We start from the raw sequence: 20715 nt of genomic DNA on the forward strand, positions 1-20715 counted from the left end.
ATCTGGAGAAATGCAGGGCAGGGAGGGGTACCGGCAGGGCGTAGAGGATCTGGAAGGGTGCAGGACTGGGGGCAGGGCAGGTCTGGAGGGGCACAGGGTAGGACTGGGGGCAGGGCAGAGAGGGTCCGGAGGGACACAGGGCAGTGCAGGGCAGAGAGGGTCTGGAATGGGGCAGAGCTGAGGGGGCAGGGCAGGGTGGATTTGGAGAGGGGGTAGGGAGGACAGGGAGGGTCTGGTGGGGTGCAGGGTTGGGTACTGGGGAGACAGGGCAGGACAGGGAGGATTTGGAGAGAGCGTAGGGCAGGACCAGGAGGGTCTGGCGGGCTGCAGGGTGGGTACTGAGGGGGCAGGAGCTCCAGTGAGCCATGTGCGGGCTAGGCTCTGTCAGTAGCTGTTGGTGCCAGGCCTGTGGCGCAGGCGCAGCCACCTTGAAGCGCCGGCCGCCCCCGCGTGGGACTCCACCGTATATCGTACGTAGCTGTGGCCGCGAGGCTCTTAGGAGCACCGAGGAGGCCGTACTCAACCAAGGGGCGGGGCAGCAACAGGTGACAGCAGCGGAGCAGAAGAACCCGGATGATAACAGCAACATTGGCACTTTCGCCGCACCCATTTGCGCGATGACGTCACGCACAGCTTGTCGCGGGACGTCCAGCCAATGGGCGGAGGAAGCGGAGAATTTCGAACTAGGAAGATTCCGGAAGCGAGGAAGGAGACCAACGGTCTAAGCGCCGGAGTCCGTTGAGGTCAGATTCGGAGATAAACGAGAGCGCGCGAGTGAGCAAGAAGCGGCGGCCGGTATGCGGGGCAATGGCAGGGGGATGGGGCCCGATGCGGGAGGGGCGGCGGCGGCGGCCTGGGGTTTCGCTTCCTGTATCCCCACGGGTAGGCCGTAGCTCTAGTCTCTGCCCGGGCCGCGTAGGGCCCGTGGGGGAAGCGAGTTGGCGGGGCGTGTAAAACTCGGCCCGCCGCGGAGACGTAGCCTGGTCGTTGTAGCGCGTCCCGTCCCGGCTCGTGGCCCGCCCTCACGCCTGGCCCCGGGAGCGCGTGGGGAGTCGCGGCGCAGCGGGGCCGGGCTGTGATGGGCGCTTGCGGCGTGCGCCGCTGCCCAGGGCCCTTGGTCTCTTCCACAGCTGCCTCGGTGCCCTGAGAAGGAAGGGGTCCTGCGCGCCGAGCCCCTCTTAGACACACGGGGGCTGCTTCCTGGGGACTCCAGGCTCCCCTCTAGCTTTGGGGGTGGTTACCCGGCGCCGCGCACTGAACCCGGCTCTGACTAGCCCAAGTCTCCTCCGTCCACACAAATCAAGCTGGCCTGAGGTCTGAGCACTCTACTGGGGCAGAGCCCGGGTGCCCCTGTGTGACGCCGATCCAAGCCCTGCCGTTTTGAAGTGTGTGGTTGCAGGTCAAGCTGCAGACCGGAGTCAAAAGGTCTGTGTAATGCAGGATGGATGCACTAGCATGGTTGTGAGACCCAGGTCCAGAAATTGTGAAGCCAGGTGTACACTGCAATGTGGACACTCAAGTGTGGGTTTGGAAACACAAACTCTGAAAGCCTGTGTCCCACAGATGGGGTTTACCATGCATTGTAGCTATACCCTTTGGAGAAAATTAACCAAAGCTGGCAGCTCCTCTGGCCTCCTGGCCCACTGCAGGTTTCTCTCTCATGCGTAAAGAGGCACTGTCAGTGCTTTTTAATTGACTAATTTTTGAAAAAAATCAATTTTCTGATCATGCACTTTAACTAGTATGCCCTCATTTTTTAAATGGGAGACAGGAGGAAAACCTTTACTCTCATAAGACCACCACCAACTGTGCTCAGCTTCACTGATCATAAGCACACATAAGAGCCATAGGCTGCTTTTTCAGTTTTACTCTACCACTCTCTTTTAGGGTACATCTACAAGAGGAAAAAAAAATCACCGCCACCACAACAAAAAAACAAATAAAAAAAATCCCTCCTGCCATAGCAGTGAGCCTAGAGCCCAGGTCTACAGGCTTGGGTTTGTACTCTGGTGCTAAAAATAGCAATGTTGTTGTTCCAGCTCTGGCCTCAGACCCATTCACTTTGCTGGGTTTCAGAGGCCAAGCAGGAATGTCTACACTGCTATTTTTAGTGCCATAGCCTGAGCCAAAGACTGTAGACCCAAGCTCTGAAACTGACAGCCAGTGGTTTTTTTTTCAATATAGATGTACTCCTGGGGTACCCGTGAGGGGGGAGGGTCCCAGAGCTTAGGCTGAACGTTACACTGCAATTAAACAACCCCTTAGCCCAATGGTCTCCAAACTTTACATTGCATTCTCCCCTTACCTGTAATGTGATCTGTCTGTATCCCCCACCCCCAGGAGCTGCAGTCAGGAGCCAGGGCTGACAGCAGGGCTGCATCCTGAGGCTGGGGCCGGGAGCGAAGCTGCACTCGGGGCTGGAGGTGAGGTTGCGGCTGTGGCTGGGAGCAGGGCCTAAGCCCGGAGACAGAGGCTGGGGGCGAGGCTGGGAGCGGAACCATGGCCAGGAGCTGGGGGCAGAGCAGAGCTGGGTGGTACCTCCTCCCCACCCCCTGTGAGGGCTGGCCTGAGCCCCCCAGGCCACCTCCCTCCCCCCAAATGTTCCTCTGTGCCCCCATAGTTTGGAGACCACTGCCTTAGCCTGAGCCCCATGAACCTGAATTTAGCTGACCTGGACTAGCTGCAGATGTTTAACTGCAGCGTAGACATACCTTTAGAGCCCAGGAAAGAGCACTCATGAGTAGAGCTGGGCAAAGCGTTTTGGACAAATAATTTATTTGGTTAAATATGCTGTTTCAGTTGCCCCAATACTATCCATGACTTTGATACTAATAATTTGGACCCCTCAATTTTTTTATTGGTGTGGGGGCAGGGTTAGACTCACAAGAGGAGTCTGGTACCATTCACAAAACAGCCAGAGGAGGAAATGCTGTCTCCTATCGCTTTTAGCCCTATGGTTAGGAAAACTCATCCAGTATGTGGGAGACCATGTTTTGTTCCCCCCTCCCTGAAGCAGGAACATGAAAATGGGTCTCACAACTTTCAGGTGAGTGTTCTAACCACCAGGCTATCATCATACTCTAACTCAATGGTTATTCAAGTCATCACTGCTGCCTCCTCCTCCTCCATTGTGAATCTAGCCTTTTAAAAATGTCCAGAAACAAAATGTTTAGTTCAATCAGGAAGTGACTTTGTCAATTTTACCAACAAGATTGGAATTCTTCAATTTTGGTTCAACCCAATCTGATTTTTTTTCAACTTTTCTGACCTGTCCTCTCAGTTAGTTGAATAATCAGTTATTTGAAAAGCTGTACTCTTGAGCTCCCCCAGAGCAGTTCATGAATAATGTAATTAACCATCAACAAAACAGTAAAGTTGACTTTACACAATTGAGAAAATAAAAAAGGAAGTGTTATTTACTACTTCCCATAAGACAAGAACTAGGGGTCACCAAATGAAATTAATAGGCAGCAGGTTTAAGACAAACAAAAGGAAGTATTTTTTTCACACAACACACTGTCAAGCTGTGGAAATCCTTGCCAGAGGATGTTGTGAAAGCCAGGACTACAACAGGGTTCCAAAAAAAAGAGCTAGATAAATTCATGGAGGATAGGACGATCAATGGCTATTAGCCAGGATGGGCAGGGATAGAGTCCCTAGCCTCTGTTTGCCAGAAGCTGGGAATGGCCGACAGGGGATGGATCGCTTGATGATTACCTGTTCTGTTCATTCCCTCTGGGGCACTGGCATTGGCCACTGTTGGAAGACAGGATACTGGGCTAGATGGATCTTGGGTCTGACCCAGTATGGCTGTTCTTATTGCTGTCAAATGCAAACAAACACAAACAAAAACAAAAAAAACCCTCTCTCTATTACTCTCAGGCATTATTTGTAACAATAGTAGGCACAACATTTTCAGGTGGAAAGTTCCAGTTCAATCAAGCAACATAGTGAAGCTGTAAGTCACTGTTTTTCAAGTATCTCCTAAAGTGTGTTAACTACATTTAGCTCTTAATAACGGTGCTAAATCTCACATCTTATAAATATAGCTGTGTCTGTGGTGAGGAATCTATTATCTGAACTCATTTGTAAAACTGATTCAGCTAGAATGGATTTTTTCATAGTGCAGTCCTGTAAACGGCTGCTTGCAAGTACATATTCTGAAATATTTTAATCAGTTCTTTGCACTTACATTTCCTTAGGTAGAAGATGGGTGGAGAAAAGTGCTTGAAAAGGCCCTTTAAGGACAGTCTGGAAGACATAAAAGAACGAATGAAAGAGAAAAGAAATCAAAAATGGGCAAAGTTGGGTAAAACAAACCAGGTCTTGCCTATAAAATGCAAAATAGCAAGTAAGATGCTTTACTATTTTGTTTCACAATTTTTCCATAAGCTTGGTTTTTATCATTTCTAAGTATTGTTTATTTTCTTACAGCCAACAGTTCTGGGCAACTGAAAAGCTTGCAAGCAAACAATCGAGCACTAGCTCTAGCTTTGCAAGAGGAAAAAGCCAAAACAAAAGAAGCCCAAGATATCATTCTGCATTTAAAGAAAGAGTATCAGTCTCTGAAGTTTCAGATATTTGTTTTACAAAGAAATCTTAACTCACAGCAAGCAAAAGAACCTGTTGAGGTATTTTCATTGCAATTACATCTTTCTATTCTAGTAAGAAATAGATTGAACTCTGAAAGGCTTTAATACTGCAAAGTTTTACGTACTGAATAGCCCCATTCAAGGCAATAGGCCTACTTAAAATGGATAGAGGCAAGCATATGCCTGAATCTTTGCAAGATCGGTGTCAAAATCCCTGATAATAGACCAGTGTTTCCCAAACTTGGGATGCTGCTTGTTCAGGGAAAGCCCCTCCTTTGGCCTGCGCTGCTTCCTGCAGCCCCCATTGGCCTGCAGCAGCAAACCGTGGCCAGTGGGAGCCGTGATTGGCCTAACCTGTGGACACGGCAGGTAAACAAACCGACTCAGCCTGCCAGGGGCTTTCCCTGAACAAGCGGCGTCCCAAGTTTGGGAAACACTGTAATAGACAATAACAGTTTTAGGGCCTGATTCTGAGAGGTGTGCAGCAGCCACAATTTTAGTAGAAATCCATTCAAGATGAGGGGTGCTCAGCAACTCTCAAAATCAACTGTTTAATCCAACTCTTACTGGGGGGATTTTCAGTAGGGAAAGATTTACTAGTAAATGTTTAAACTGAACCTTTCCCTTCCTTTTTTTTCATCATTCTTCCCAGCCTGAAAGTCCTACCTGGGTTAAAACTTAGTTTAGAATTTGCTGAAGTTCTGCATGGCGAAAATTTCTTGTACATATGTTTCACAAAACCTTTTTGTTGATGGAACCAGAAACAGTGCTTTCCAACATCATGAGCTGAATCAGTGATTAACTTAAACACTTTCTTTGGAAGATATACTTGCGTGATCAATGTACTTCAGTTTCAGTCAAACTTAAACAACAATCAGTACTTCAGTTTTAATTAGAAATGTTGAAAATAAATCATCTGTGCATAAAAATCAAATGCAACACCAAGAGCTGAATTGTGCCCACTGTGAAGGGCTCCTGTTAAAATCAGTTGGAACCACATTTATTTATTAGATGGAATCTGGCTCCAAAGTGTATACATCTGTGAAAGGATTTCAAAAACTAAGGTCAGGATTTTCAAAAATAGGTGTCTGAAATTAGGCTCCTAAATCCTTATTTAGGCACCTATATAAATGGCCTGACTTTTCAGAAGTGCTTAGCACCCTGCAACTCCAATTAAAGGTAACCCGTCCTTGTGATATATCTCTCTCATCTCTTTCCACACTTCGATATTTTGTTTATCACCACCCATTTATGGTTACTTGGCTACCTTTCAATCCATGAGCTTGTTTTACACATCTAACTCAATTTGAATGAGTTATCAAAAACTATTGTTAAGATTAAGATTTTTGTCTCAGTTATTGTTAGTAAAAGTCATGAACCGGTTGCGGGCAATAAACAAAAATTCATGGAAGCCCATGACCTGTCCATGACTTTTATAAAAATAACCTATGGGGGCTGATAGCTCCAGCCACAGCAGCTGGCGGCCATAGCAGGGGCTGAAATCGAAGAAGTCACGGAGGTGAATCTGTGACCTCCGTGACTAAATCGTCTCCTTAGCCATTGTTAGAAAACTTCTGACAAAACAGTTCAGTTGGAAAACACTGATTCCTTGAACACAAAAGGTTTGCAGATGGTACAATTTCAGTGAACTTTCATCAAATCACAGGCAGAGTTCCAATGAAACCCAGCTTATCGGGATGCTGGTAGCCCTAGCTTCCAGGGTCTGTGGCAGTCCTGTCATGTGGACTGCCCCTGGGTTTCTAAAGGATCCACAGCTCCAGGTCAGCCTTGCCATGCAGACTGTCCAAGAGTCATGGACCTAATGGCTTCCAGGATCCATGGCTCCAAGGGAGCCCCATCAGAGTGGGCTGCCCCATGGACGGGAACCTCAAGTTTCTAGGGTCCAAAGCTTCAGCGCAGCGTGCCATGTTAGTATTTCAATGCTACCTGTGACAGAGCCTTGAAGTCCTGGGAATAGCTTCCAGGGTCCACAGCTCTGGGACTGCTGTGGCATGTGGACTGCTCTGACCAGGCAACCTCACCACTTCCAAATTCTCTAGCTGGCCCAGGAATCTGGAAACCCTGGACTTCATGGTAGGGCTGCCCCAGAGCAGCAGACTCTGGAAGATGTTGACTGAAACATCTTCAGCAAGGTGAAAATGACAAGAATCATGTCAATTTAAGGCAGCAGGCCCTGGGTTCCAGGAACATACTCTGTTTTAGAACCACCATATGTACTGGTGTTTCTAAAATTATTTATTTTTTTAAATTTCTAGTTTGTGGAAATTTCAAAAAGAAAATTTTATTCCAAAGAAAACCAGAATTAAAAACAATTAAAAATGTCCACATTTCTCCCAAACCAGAAATTCACTTTCAGCCAGCTCTAATTGTTATAATGGTTTCGGGTATTTCCTAGCTGTCTAAATATCTTTTACTTTTCTGTTTTTCCCCTCCCCTTTTAATACTATTCAACTTCATACATATTTATAAAGGTACTTACCTAAGCACCAGCATTAATAGAGCAAGTCAGGACATTTTTTTCCTCCTGTTAAAAAAATTTTGATTTTGGGTTTTCAGTGAAAATATGAAAACCCCAAATATTGTGAAACTAATTTTTTTTTTGAATGAAAAAAATGTACTTTTCTTCTGCAAGCTGTAACTGATTCTTTTCTGTTTGGTTATTGTCTCTTTTCTTTGTATAGCATAGTACACATGGTGCACTTAAAAAAGAGAGAAGTAACCTAATAGTATGAGAGTGTTTTACATTGCTTATTTCGAATAGAATTGGAGTAAAATTGTTTGCTCTTCTCCTTCCATTAGACCAGATCATTGATCTTGAGCAAGATTATTTCTAAAGTTGTTCAAAACCTGCTCGATACAGCTGATCTTCTTGGTCCAGCTCAGGATTTGTGTTCCACTGATCTTGTAAGTCCAGCCTATATTTTTCTTAGATTTGCATGTATTTTTGTGCATTGTGGGTTTTTTTGGTTCTTGGATAGGTTTTTTAAAAGTGACTTAGCATAAGTCCCATTAGCTTTCAGTGGGACCTGTGTTCCTAAGTCACTTTTGGTGTTTACAAAATATCCCCCCCCCTCAATTATTAATTCAGCACCCACAGAATGTTAGATGTTTTTTAGACAGATAAGCTAGACAGTCATTGCCCTGCGGCGCTTACAGTGTAATTGTAGATATGAGGCAGAACTTATCATCTACAAACAAAATAATAATTCTTAACTCTTTATCAGCACTTTTCACCTGTAGATCTCAAAATCCTTTGCAAAAAGAAACAGTGCAGAGGATAAGGTGATAAGGAAGTACAGTAATTAAAGATATGCAATTACTTAAGACTGTTTCTTGCATATTTAATACATATTCAGTGTATGTTTTTCTTCCTTTATCCCATTTTAAGAGATATTTTTGCCAAATACTTAAATCCTATTATCCAAGAGGATATGAACAGTTATTAAAAATGGATGGCAATCTGTTATGACTATTTTTTACAAGTTTATAGAACTACTAACTATTACAATAACATAGCAGTCAAGATTTTATTCCCACATTTTCAGTTTGACTTTTCTAAAATTGGTATCTGGAGGGATACTACATATCCCTTTGGATTCTAGGTTTTTCTAAATCTTCATTCTCAGAAAATTGTCACTTATTAGGTAAATTTTAAACTTTCAGCTAAATTTTCCAAGTAAGATACAGCATGTATGCTATAAAACCTTGGTCTTATACGTGTACGCACAGGTATTTATCAGATTTCCAGTTTCAGAAAAAGTATGTAGGCACAGACTATATGCACGCTATTTTTTTTTCCCCCTCCCGGGTGCCTGTCTCCAACTTTGAAAACTTGCCCACCTGAATTCACATTTTTTGACAGTTTGCTTTATTTTTTGTGACAAATTCTTCATCACTTTCCCTCCACAATCATCCTAAAGGCATGATCTGTTTAAAAAAATCTAGTGCCACATTTGGCTTATCATGTTTGCAGCTTTCCTGTTGTCCAAAAGCTGGAAGGAAAAGCATTGAAATCAGTCATCATTTATTCTAATTACTTGATTACTAAAATACCTTTTAATATTAAACAATTTGTTGTTTAAAAATATACATTTCTAGGCTGACAACTTGTATAACAAGCTTTAACAAAAGGGGTTTGTAAAAGATGGCACAGTATTAAACTGAATTTATAACCAAGAAGAAAATTCTGTCTTAAAAGAACACACACAATTTTTTCCGAATTAATTTTGATATTCTAGTATCTTTAAATCGTGTATCCTATTTTTTTAAGTTATTATAAAAAAAAATTAAAGGCTTCTCTGTTTGAAGTCTGAGGTTTTTTTCAATAAGAGAGAAACAGTGAAATTAACCATCCACAAGAAGCTGTCAAATGTGAAAGCAAACAAACTGAAAATTCTATGCTCATTTTTATCAATTATAGTAATGTGTGTTACATGTAATATAGGTACAAAATTTTCAGGCAGAAATGTGATTTTTCAAGGTCATGGTGTCCCTTTAACTCCTAACTCTGCTAGAGTTTTGTAACAATCTATATATTACCACTTCATCACAGTACAATTTGTTCCTTTTACAGAACAAGAGGATGTGTCCCTCAGTTCTTGAAGATGAAGACTCCAGTATTTTAAGGCAAGCTGGTTCTCTGTAAGTGCAGCTTTTTTTTTATTCATTAATTTTTGTCTTTATAAAGCCTACTATAGTAACTTAATCAGCATCCTTCTGTTTGCTCATGAAATAATGATGAGGGATAAGCAGTGATGTTTGACAAAATGTATCTATACATTGCCATTAATGTCTGTTTTGAAGCAAAATCTTGGTTTTGGGAGTCCTGTTTATATGTTTAGCCAATGAAAATGTCACTTTTTTGTGGTGGTGGGGAGTCTTTCAAGGATGCTTAGTGGTTTTTCTCTCCAAAAACTATCTGCCCCAAATTTTCCCATTCCCACCCCCAAAAATCCAGATCTGAGGAACACTACTCCTGGAACATCTAGAAGTGTTTGCTCTGCTCAACACTTAGCTCTTGGGAGAAGGACTACTGCTTCTAAATGTACTCAATATTTGTTGTCCCAGGACATGACATGAGCTCAGAAACCCTACCTGAATTCCTACATAGCAACATAGCATACTACTGCTAGACCAGTTCATAATTACATCTTTATTATATTTCAACACATCTCCTTTCTCCTTCATCCACAAAAAGTTTCAATTTAAGAAATTGTTCAGTAGACATAGTAGTGTGCAAAGATGCAGCAGTCAGATTTTCAAGAGCAAGCTGAAATGTTTACAAATAGACGTTAGAATGAAGTTACCACAATCCTGTACATATCACCAAGTTAGCACTCAAACTCCAGTCACCTCTTCCAGAAGCATTTTCTAGAGATAAAGATAAATTTTGCCAGTGTTAGTCATTGTAAGAAACTCATCACTTTTATAAGTAGATAAATTTTCATATTGGTGGTAGAATACGATGGTAGAAATGGACTTAAAACTTTCAAGTTAAAGAATGTTTAATTTTACATTCAAAGACATACCTCCTTGATGATGATCTCAAATGAGAGGGTTGGTGTTTTGTACAGAATTGCTGTGGGAAATACTTTTTCAGATTATTACAAAATGTCTTTATAGTAGGAATTAAGGGGAGGAAGCTGCTATAATAATCAAATAAAATGAATTATCTTAAAATGTATGACTGATACATAAACTCTAACTCTTGTTCATAGGGGACTTCCTACACATGTTCGTGTTGCAGATACTAGCATAGAAGGTGAAATGCTTGGAAGTGAAGTAGAGAATAATACTGATACAAACAATGCATCTTATTCTATGTCAGATTCCTGGCAGACCTTTAAAAATGCCACTTCAGTTAAAAAAATGGCAACAAACACAGGTAACTAAACCTAGGTTTAAACTAGTGATGGTTCTTCCTCCTAAAATTGAAGTAGCAGATGAAAGTAACTTTCAAAACATAATTAAGGATTTTGAAAGTGATTCCTTAAACCATCATCTTTCTTTTCCTGCTTCTGATTTTCTCTTGCAAAATTCTGACCCTTGAAACGAGTCAGATCATACAGCTGATGGGTACAGTTAAACTAGTATGCTGCTCAGGTCATATACAGTAACTCCTCGCTTAGCATTGTAGTTATGTTCCTAAAAATGCTACTTTAAGCGAAACGATGTTAAGTGAATCCAATTTCCCCATAAGAATTAATGTAAAATAGGGGGGTGAAGTTCCAGGGAAACTTTTTTCACCAGACAAAAGACATTATATACATATACAGTATAGATTTTAAACAATTTTAAATAAACAATTTAATGCTGTACACAGCAATGATGATCATGAAGCTTGGTTGAGGTGGTAGAGTAAGAGGGTGGGATATTTCCCAGGGAATGCTCACTGCTAAATGATGAACTAGCACTTGGCTAAATGATGAACTAGCACTAGCACAAGGGTTAACACGTTGTTGTTAATGTAGCCTCACACTCTACAAGGCAGCATGGACTGAGGCAGGAGGGAGGAAACATAATAGACGCCCGGCAATGGCTGCGAACACTTCCCTGCAGAAACTGAACGTGGTGATGAACCCACTCTATCCCGCTGGAGCGCACCACTCCCTCTTCCAGACAGCGCAAGCACAGTTCCACAGGAGCTGACTTTCCAAAGTGCTGTGTGTGTGTGAGTGACAGAGATGCGTGTTGCCCCTTTAAGTATGCTGCCCTTTTAAGTAGATCAGCAAGTTCAGACACAGCAGCAACTTCCAGCAAGCTCCCTCCATCTTGAGCCCTGTCGTGTGTTTCTCCCTAACCCCTTCCCCCTGTGGAGATGGGGTACAAGAGCAAGGGGAGGAGGACACCCTGACATCAGCACCCCTCTCCCCCCCCCCGCACAGCAAGCAGGAGGCTCCTGGGAGCCAGGTCCGAGGCAGAGGGCAGGAGCAGCACATAGTGGGGGAGGGACACCTGAACTGTGGCAATTGATAGCCTGCTGGGCGGGAGCACAGCCACACACCTACTTACAGGGAACTTAGAGGGGCTAATGGGGGGGTTGGCAGCTCACCCTGGTTCCAAGCCCCCATGAGGACGGGCTGCTCTTCCAGAGAATCCTGCAAGCCATGGACAAAGCAAGCAGCCGAATGACTTATAAGGGAGCATTGCGGAACTTTAAACGAGCCTGTTCTCTAATAGATTAGCAACGAAACAACGTTAACCAGGATGACGTTAAGTGAGGAGTTACTTTATGTGGCAGGTTGGCAATTTTAAATAAAGTAAGATCATTAGTTTTCAGTTGTCTGATCAACATTTTAAAATTCCTGCAACTAGACAGTAAAAAGCAGCAAATCACCAAAGGATTTTTCAAATTACCTTTTAAAAAATTCCTTGAGGTGGTGACCATCCCAATTTACAGCGTATGCCTCCATGGGAGGGTCTCGCCATACATGTTGAAGTAAGGGTTATAACTCTTCTGTATGTACTCAAAGTAGAGCTTCCTCTCTTCCTCCATCATAAAAGCATATGTTAGATCTACACAAATGCAGCATACTTTCTGAGGGTAAGAAGGGAAGCAACTGCTGATTTAAATATCTTCAATGTAGAATTCTGACTTCTAAAAGATATGCAAAACTCCCCAACCCTAAAGGTTTTTTTCTGTTTGTATGAGTGGTGATAGTGTTTTGGAATATGAAACAACCTAGCCCAGCAGTAGTGGTTATGTGTCCTTGGACCTCTAACTACGAACCATTGAACATTCCAGTCAGTTCGTGGTTGGCTTAATTAACCCTGCCCAATCATCAAACATTTGATTGAAAAATATTATACTCAAAGGGGGCACCAAGAAACTTAACATGCAGATATAGTACCACAGGGAAAAAAATGAAAGGCCACCAAATTCCGAGGTTCTGTGATAATTTTACAAGATGTTCTGAGAGAAGCAGAATAGCAGGTTAAGTATTTTTCCTTCTTTCACGAGTACATATATATTCTCATTTCTGGAGAGTGTGTAGTATGAGGGATGTCCTGATGTAAAAACCTAGTGAAAAGGGCCTCAAAATGAAGGTAAATGCCAGGAAAGGACAATTCTTTTAAACAAAGGGGGAGGGATCAGAAGGCAGCATCTCTTAAACAACTGGCCTGTTCTGAGACACTAACTCTCACTACCTACTGAATGATTTGAAAGACTAAACTAACTTGGCATACAGGCTAAGGGTTTTTTTGTTAGCATATAAACATAACTGTTAAAATGCAAACATTAAAAAAAAAAAATCTGATCTGACAAACAGGCATGAGCTGCTGCAAAAGCCCTCAGGAGGCAAAGTATTGAGTGTAAGCTATTAGTATCTTCCAAGACAAAACTAATCTTTCACCATATGCTTGGAAAAAACCTCAGTAAGTCCAAGTCCGGCTATGAATTACTTTTTTGAGGCTGCGTTCAAGGGATAACTTTGGTTGTCCTTGTGTCATGGTTCATACTTGCCTGTAAAAAATTCTAAGATTGTTCATCTTTGTTAAAAGCCTAAAATTGCCAACAAATTAAACACCTCCAATAACAATTAATTTGACATGTATTATCTTCTTCTTCTTCAGAAGGACAAAGATCTGATTTTCATCTGGACAACCTAGAGGCCAACCTGGAAAATATTCCTTTAGATGAAGAGGATGGGCAAGTTGGTAATATCTTACCAAAAACTGTATCTACCAGGCGTCACTGTTCAAACAGGAAAATCCATGTGCATAATCTAGACAATTCAGAAAGGGCTTATTTGAGCAAAGAATTTCATAAACAGGATGAAACTAGACTTGAGGGAAGTCTAGAGAAAGGTAATATAGAAAATATAGAGCCAAATCTTTCTCAACTGAATGAAAAGAAGAAGCCAATGTTGGATCACGCAGATACATTGACTGAATTGAACTGCTCAGTTGCAGAACATAAACTTAAACAAATTCAACTTAAAAGCAGAGAAGACTCTCAAACAAGAAGAGAGAAAATACAAAAAGGACAATTGGAAGGAAGTAAAAAGACTTCCAGAACAAGATCAAAAAGAGAGAGAAGCCAGGCAGAACAAACTTCCAAAGCGAAACTGGATTTATCAGTTGGCTCCAATAAAGCTTATGATTTTCAGTTTGAGGAGAATGTCCATATCACACCTTTCCGACAAAACAAGATGAATGATTGTGATCATGACATGGATGAAAGAGAGGATACATCTGAACTGAAAACACAGAGCAGTGAAGCAAGTGATTCAGAAGAGAATTCTGATGACAGCCTGTATGTGCCTTACAGGAGTAAATCAAAATACAGGAAGAGTTCACAGTGCAAAAGTGATGGAAGTCCAGTCCATATGAGACCACGATCTAAAAGATCTGTGGTGTACCAGCAACAGAAAACCAGTAATGAAAGAGAGACTAAGAATACTACATCAAATGAAAAATCGATCAGTAAGCGACCTTTTTGGAAAGCATTTTTCATTATTTTTTTTCCTATTTAGTAGTGGTTTGTCGTTGTTTTAGTCAATTAAACAAGCTAAATTTTTAAAAGCATTTAAAACTATTAAGTTATTGGAATAAATTTCTTATGATACATTTTTGTAAATTTTTTCCCCAAATCAGATGTATTTGAAGGTGTTTTGGGGATGGGGGAAATCAGGAGACCAAAAAGATAAATCCAAAAGTACAAGTAGCATAAATTGTGCTATGATGTACTAGGCAATAATTTGTTTTTATAAAAAATTAAGACCTTAACAGGATGCCATCGGCTTAAAAAAAAAATCACACTACTTTCTTTACCTACTATTGTTACTATAATCGAGTAATTACAGGACAGCAGTAGCTCTGGTTTCACTTAAATGTGCATGTTTTCTGTTTAAAAGAAAACTCTACTAAATACTAAAATCCACTTGCTTACTTGGATTCTCTTGAAATTTACCCTGCCTCATGTGGGTACAGGGTAGGGTTAGTGGTCCAAATTTGAAGTCATTTGAGGAAGGGGTTCCTGAGATACAGGACCCACCCCTCCCCTTTTTAAAATCACCCTGGTTCTAATATAGTTTGCTCCTCAAACTATGGCTCTAATCCTCCCCAAACTGAGTTTAGCCACTCAGGATTTATCTCAGTTAATGCATGGCACGCACTGTCCTTTGGGTGGGTTATACTGAATTTATTCAAAGTTAAGCTAGGAATTCTGAGTTGGAGTGTGATTAGCTCAAAACAAAGAGAATGAAACATGCATGTGCAGGAAGACTAAACCTTTACCACCAATCAAAAAACTTCCAGGCAGATGATTGTCACAGTAATTGGGTGGCTCAAGGAGACATGCTGTGATCATTGAACCTCAGCTATACCCAAGCACTGAGAGCCCTACCCTTGGCAGCCTTTAGAGAATATGGGTTGTGTATGTTCCTTGCTCACTGCCTCTTTCTGCAGGGGCGCCTTTTGGAAATTTTGCCATGAGACCAAAATTTCTGGTTTGAGTGACATTTTAAAGTGCTCTAAAAGCTACATGTGGACTGTGATTTTACTTTAGAAGTATTGTCAAGGAAATTAACATTAATTAAATTGAGGTAATATGAAAGATTACAATAAGCAGTTAGAGTAATTATCCTAGCCAGTGGAACTGAGTGTGATCAAAGGAAAGCAGCTGCAGGGTTGCTTGGTAAAGAGGTTCATGATACACAGCTCCTCTAATATGAACAGCTCATAACATTTCCAGATTCTCTCAACTTTTTTTGGAGCAGATCTAGGGACTATGGGGGGGTTGCTGGAGTAAGGAAGAACACATTGAAGGGAAAGTGAAGCAGTGTAGGGAGGAAGATGTATCAGGAGGAGGGGGGCTGTGGCATTAAGGGAAGATGGGATAAATGGGGATGGATGGTAGGGAAGGGGATTAAGAGGTTGGTCTTGGGATGGAGTGGGAACAAGGGGGATACAAAGGATTATGTTGTTGGCATATTGGGGCATCTCTCAGGGACAGCAGAGTTAGGGTTGTTTCAGAGGTGGCATTTACCTTAACTTTGTATTTCCTTGCTTTCAGAGGTTTGAGTGTAGATAACTTGAGGTTCGGGAAAGGCACAAGGCGCTACTAAGCTATCTTGACTCTGCATTAAGGAAATTTTGGGGCACTAATAAAGTGCACAAACCAGTGGTGGTTCTAAAAATCTGTTTAAAATTGCAGGCACTGTTGAAAATACTCCAGTGGATACTACCTCCTTGATCAGGAAAATCAACATTCAGGCAAGCACTATGATGAAAGTAGATGAAGTAAAATCACATTCTCTTCTATGTGCTATGGATACAGTACCAAAAGTAGATGAGAATTCTTCCTCTGGAAATACATATTGCAATTTTGTTAAAGGTACTTTTGTTTGTTTGTTGCTTGCTGCTTTCCATCTCTGACTAGTTTGTCACTGTAGCACCTATGAGCGCTGGTCACTGACTCCATTGTGTTAGGTGCTGTACAACCACAAAATAAAAATCTCTGAAGTTCCATTATTCTTTTTTAAAGGTAATGCTCTTGAACACCCCCACATCAGTTAGTAGTTGGTGTGGTATGATCAACTTCAACAGGATACTTGAGATCAAACTGAAGTTCTAAAACCCCTGATGTTGAATTTTAAAAAATTGTTGCTTACTGTGGAAGTTCCAGAAGACTGGAAACAAGCAAATGTGTCAATATTTCAAAAGAATTAATAGGATGACCTGAGTAGGTTAACCTGACATTGATCCTGGGCAAAGTCATGGAAAGGCTAATATGGAATGCAATCAGTAAAGAATGGTAACATAAATAATGCCAAGCAACATTGTGTGACAGGACCTGTTTTCCATAAAACAAACTTGATATTTTCAATGAGTTTACAAGCTTGTTGATAAATTAGAGTTCAATTTTTCATGTATTTAGATTATCTTTGACATAATATACTTAAGACTTCTTTAAGCCATTTGATGTAGTCCTGTGTGACATTCTGATTAAAAATTAGTACTATATACAAAATCAGGTAGTCTATAGTGAATGAATTAAAAACTGGTTAACTGGTAGATCTCAAAATGTAATTGTAACTGGCGAATCATCATCTAAAGGGAGCATTGCTAATAGTTTTCCACAGCAATCAGTTATTGGTCCAGTGTTGTTCAATGTCTGTGTGGATGATCTGAAAGAAGAAGATAATTGATGGTAAAATTTGCAGATGACACAGAGTGGTAAATAATGATGGGGAGGGGTCAATTATGCAGAGTGATCTGGATTGCTTGGTAAAGTGGGCTCATTTGAACATGTGTTAATACCACCAAATGCAAAGTTATCCATCTAGGAAAAAAGACTAGGTCACACTTATGATGGGAAACTATATCCTAGGATGCAGTGACTCTGATAAGTATTTAGGGGTCATGTGATAGCCAGAAGAACATGTGCTTCCAGTGCAATGTTGTAGTTAAGGCTACTGTGATCTTTCGATGTTCAAGCAGGGACATATCAAGTAGACTTAGAGAAAGGTAGTATTATTTCTGAATATGAAATTAATGAGACCAGCATTGGAATGGGGTGGGTTCTGTTTTGGTGTCCAGACCTCCAAAATGTTTAAAAACTGGAAAGTATTGAAAAAAGAGCTAAAAATTATTAGCGGTCTGGAAAACATGACTTACCCTGAAAGACTTTAAGCTTAATCTATTTAATATATCCAACAGAAGGTTGAAGTGACTTGTTCACTGTCTACAAGTACCGACTTGGGGGAAGAAGTTTCAGATAGATGGTTCTTTAATCTAGCAGAAGAAGGTATAACAAGAGCCTATGGTTGGAAGCTGCAGCTAGACAAATTCAAACTAGAAATAAGGGGTGATGTTTTAATAGGATAACTGAATTGGAACAGTTTGACAAGGGGCATGGTGATAGTTAAGGCCCTACCAAATTAATGGCCATGAAAAACACATCACAGACCATGAAATCAGACCTCCCCCATGAAATCTAGCTATTAGAGGGGAGTCAGCCGGGAGCACCTACCGGTCTCTGGGCTTCAGCTGCTTGTCCGCCAGGCTGGGGAGGGACAGGATGACTTCTTCCCCTGCACAGCCACTCTCTGTGGGGAGATCAGATCCACCTCCAGGTACCTCCCCCAGCTGCAAGAAGCTCTGTGGCTGCTGCCAGCTATGAAGGTTCCCAGCAGCACAGGAGAGATCAGACTCACCTACATCTCCAGAAATCTCCCGTGGCTGCAGGAAGCTCCATGGCTGCTGCCTTCAGAGCTGGACTCTGAAAGCAGCGCAGCCCCAGAATTTGTGCATTCAGGGGAGGTACCCAAATGGGGGTCCTGGGGTTGCTAAAGTTTTGAGAACCGCTGGTTTAATGGATAGATGTCCCCAGAACTAGCATGGTTTACTAGCAGTTAAGGCTAAAGTTCGAACGGGTATGGAAATGAAATTGCCCTCTCTTCTTCTTTAGAGGTAGTTCAGCCTGGACAAGGTTTGAAGCACTTTGTGAAGTTGGCGAGTTGGAAGTTTGCTTTGCTTCTCTCAACAGAGTAGTTTTGCTTGAGAACATAGGAATTTGGTCTGCCCCATGCTCAATCTGATTTAGGGAATAAATTCCTTTATTAGACGAAACTACATTAAGCTTTGTTTCCCCCAGAGAAAACTTTTGATCCTTGTCTCAATAAGTACTGTGCAAATTAGTTTTAAACAAATAACGGGTAGCATAGCAATGCAAAAAAGTATCCATTCAATTTTTTCAGCAGGGAAACCTGAGGCTTCTCAGACTTCTCGTCTTCATCTCTGTGATGTCACCAACATATCTTCATCTTCTGATACAAAAAGTAGAATCTCTCATCCATTTTTAAGTATTGATGAAAAACCAGGAATTCCCAGCCACAAACGCAGGTGTACTATTAATGTGAATTACAAGGAACCAAGTATCAGCGGGTTAGTATCTTATTTTATTGTCCAGGTTAATGTACTAAAATTTTCTTACATTTAGAATTTAGGATTTTATTTGATTGGAAATAAAGGCTTTGGTGAGAAATTTAATAATTTTGAATTGCTCAAGTAAAATTGTTAAATGTAACTTTCTGGTTGAAAACTACATTTTGTTACATCTAAAGCTGTGCAAGAATAACTCTTTTCTAAATTATTTTGACAGGAAGCTCAGAAGAGGAGATCCATTTACGGATATGTGTTTTCTGAATTCTCCAATTTTCAAGCAGAAAAAAGATCCCAAACACAGTTCTGTAAAAAAGGAATCTCTGTCCAAATACAATGAGGCATTTGTTGGATGTCGTTGAGAAGCCCTTTTGCACCCCCTTGTGGAGTTCTGAGGCAAAGAACATTTGGCTAACAAATTTGCTATGTAATTGTATGCTTGTCAAAATTTCACATTACTGTTATGCCATAAGAATGTCTTGCTCAGCCTGTGTCCTGTGTACCAAGGAAATTTAACAGTATATTTGTGTAGGCAGTGATACTGTAGACTATTCTGAATTCAGATTTCATGGGAATTTCAGTAGAGCTCAGATAAATACATCTAAATCACTTTAAGGTAACAGAGTAAGGAGTAACTGTTGTTGTGCTTGTTCGTTATAAAAGCAGTCCTGCTACCCAGCAGTAGTTTCTATTTAAACTCTTTGATTCCTGAACTCCATTGTGAAGTCCATTATCTGAAGGCATGTTGAGAATCTCTGGTGTAAAAAGATAAGCAATATGTGAATTATTTGACTGATTACTAGATTTGTCAGCCCCTGCTTATTGTAACCCCTCAGTTGATATAGATGAATTATAGTAAATCTTGGGATTAGATCACAATTTTAAGTGAGCAAGTTTGTACAGATGTCTTGTTACTTATACAAAGCTGTAGTCTACGAATATGAAATGTATAATAAAACTTTTAGATTTTATAAAGTCTTGTAGAGAAGTTACATTCTAACTGCAATGGTTTCAGTCTAAGGGCAGGTCTACACTATGGGGAAAAGTCCATCTATGCAATTTGAGTTACATTAGTAGCGTAACTCAGGTCAACGTAGCTTAGATTTACTTACCAGGGGTTTGAGGAGAGAAACTCTCCTGTCAACTCCCGTTACTCTTCTCGTTCCGCTGGAGAACCAGAGTCGATGGGAGAGTGATCAATGGTCGATTTAGCGGGTCTTCGCTAGACCCGCTAAATCGACCCCTGGTGGATTGATCGCCACAGCATTGATCCCACCGGTAGCGGAGACAAGCTATGTCTCCACTACAGCTTATGTCAGCATAATTTACATTGCTCAGGGGGGTGAATAAATACCTCCCAGAATGACATAACTTACACTGACATAGCGCTGTCCACATCGGCACATGTTAGGGGGACAGCTTTTCCCACTGACATAGCTTCTGCTGCTCGTGGGGGCTGGAGAAGTTAAGCTGACAGGAGAGCTTTCTCCCGTTGGCTTAGAGCAGCTACATTAGAGAGCTTACCGAGGCACAGCTGCACTGCTGTAAACTCTACTGTAACCGTGCCCAGGCTCAGAGGTGGTAAAGAAAATGTTAAAAGCTTCTTGCCCTGACTCCAGCTGTTGGCATTTTAAGTTCCATGTGAAAGGCACAGTTTATCTACATGCTAACTCTGCTTAAGTCAAACCAAAAATATCAGATAAGGTATATGAGTAACAATGTATCATGAAGCAGTCTTCAGATGCAATTGTTTCCCAATATTAAGCTCCATCTACATAGTCAAAACAACAGTAAGGCAATGGATTTGAAAGTTGATTGGTAACATGGTTTTTAACCAGACTTACACAGTTCAGCCCAACTTACACAGATGGGTGTAAATTGTGGTAGTCTGCTTTGACAGCTGCCATTGGTTAATTCTGACTTGAGTCTCTTGGTGGGAGCTAAAAGAAGGTTCTTTGTGTAGGAGAAACACTTTTTTTCCCTTAAATGAAGATGTATAGTGAGAAAAGCTTTGCACATTCTACAACTCCTAGGTTACCTTTTTTTTTTTCCTGCAAAAGTTGTTTTCCTTTTAACAGGGTTTTACAGAAATCTAGCCAAACAGAAACTTACTTTCCTACCTGCTCATTTCACTATACTAAAAATTTGCAGCTGCCACTTCTCCCACTACAGCTGTAGTTGCAAAGCTGCCACTTTGTCCTCCTCATCCTGGAAT

At 41.4% G+C, this 20715-nt stretch overlaps 1 protein-coding gene across 4 annotated transcripts; it reads left to right on the top strand.

Moving 5' to 3' along the window:
• Positions 1 to 575: 575 nt before the first annotated feature.
• SGO1 (shugoshin 1) lies at positions 576 to 19612 on the top strand. 4 transcript variants are annotated; one of them, XM_073333509.2, is made up of 11 exons: positions 579 to 795; positions 2341 to 2423; positions 4203 to 4351; positions 4435 to 4631; positions 7413 to 7517; positions 9187 to 9254; positions 10331 to 10497; positions 13188 to 14039; positions 15772 to 15951; positions 18317 to 18503; positions 18721 to 19612. In XM_073333509.2, the coding sequence occupies exons 3-11, from the start codon at positions 4210 to 4212 to the stop codon at positions 18860 to 18862; spliced, it is 2040 nt and encodes a 679-aa protein (XP_073189610.1). In that variant the 5' UTR covers positions 579 to 795; positions 2341 to 2423; positions 4203 to 4209; the 3' UTR covers positions 18863 to 19612. The 4 variants fall into 4 exon arrangements, with proteins under 4 accessions (XP_073189613.1, XP_073189612.1, XP_073189610.1 ...); XM_073333510.2 differs by having other exon boundaries at positions 579 to 743; XM_073333512.2 differs by lacking the exon at positions 2341 to 2423 and having other exon boundaries at positions 576 to 743.
• The last annotated feature ends 1103 nt before the right edge of the window (positions 19613 to 20715 follow it).

Source organism: Lepidochelys kempii, chromosome 2 (assembly GCF_965140285.1).
Source record: "Lepidochelys kempii isolate rLepKem1 chromosome 2, rLepKem1.hap1, whole genome shotgun sequence".
In the NCBI taxonomy this organism is placed as follows: Eukaryota; Metazoa; Chordata; order Testudines; family Cheloniidae; genus Lepidochelys; species Lepidochelys kempii.

Excerpts from the sequence above, each read along its gene's own strand:
- SGO1 (XM_073333512.2), top strand. The coding sequence starts at position 4,210 with ATGGGTGGAGAAAAGTGCTTGAAAAGGCCCTTTAAGGACAGTCTGGAA. Across the intron at positions 4,632-7,412 it reads AAGCAAAAGAACCTGTTGAG|ACCAGATCATTGATCTTGAG; the intron begins GTATTTTCATTG and ends TCCTTCCATTAG. Across the intron at positions 18,504-18,720 it reads AAGGAACCAAGTATCAGCGG|GAAGCTCAGAAGAGGAGATC; the intron begins GTTAGTATCTTA and ends TTATTTTGACAG.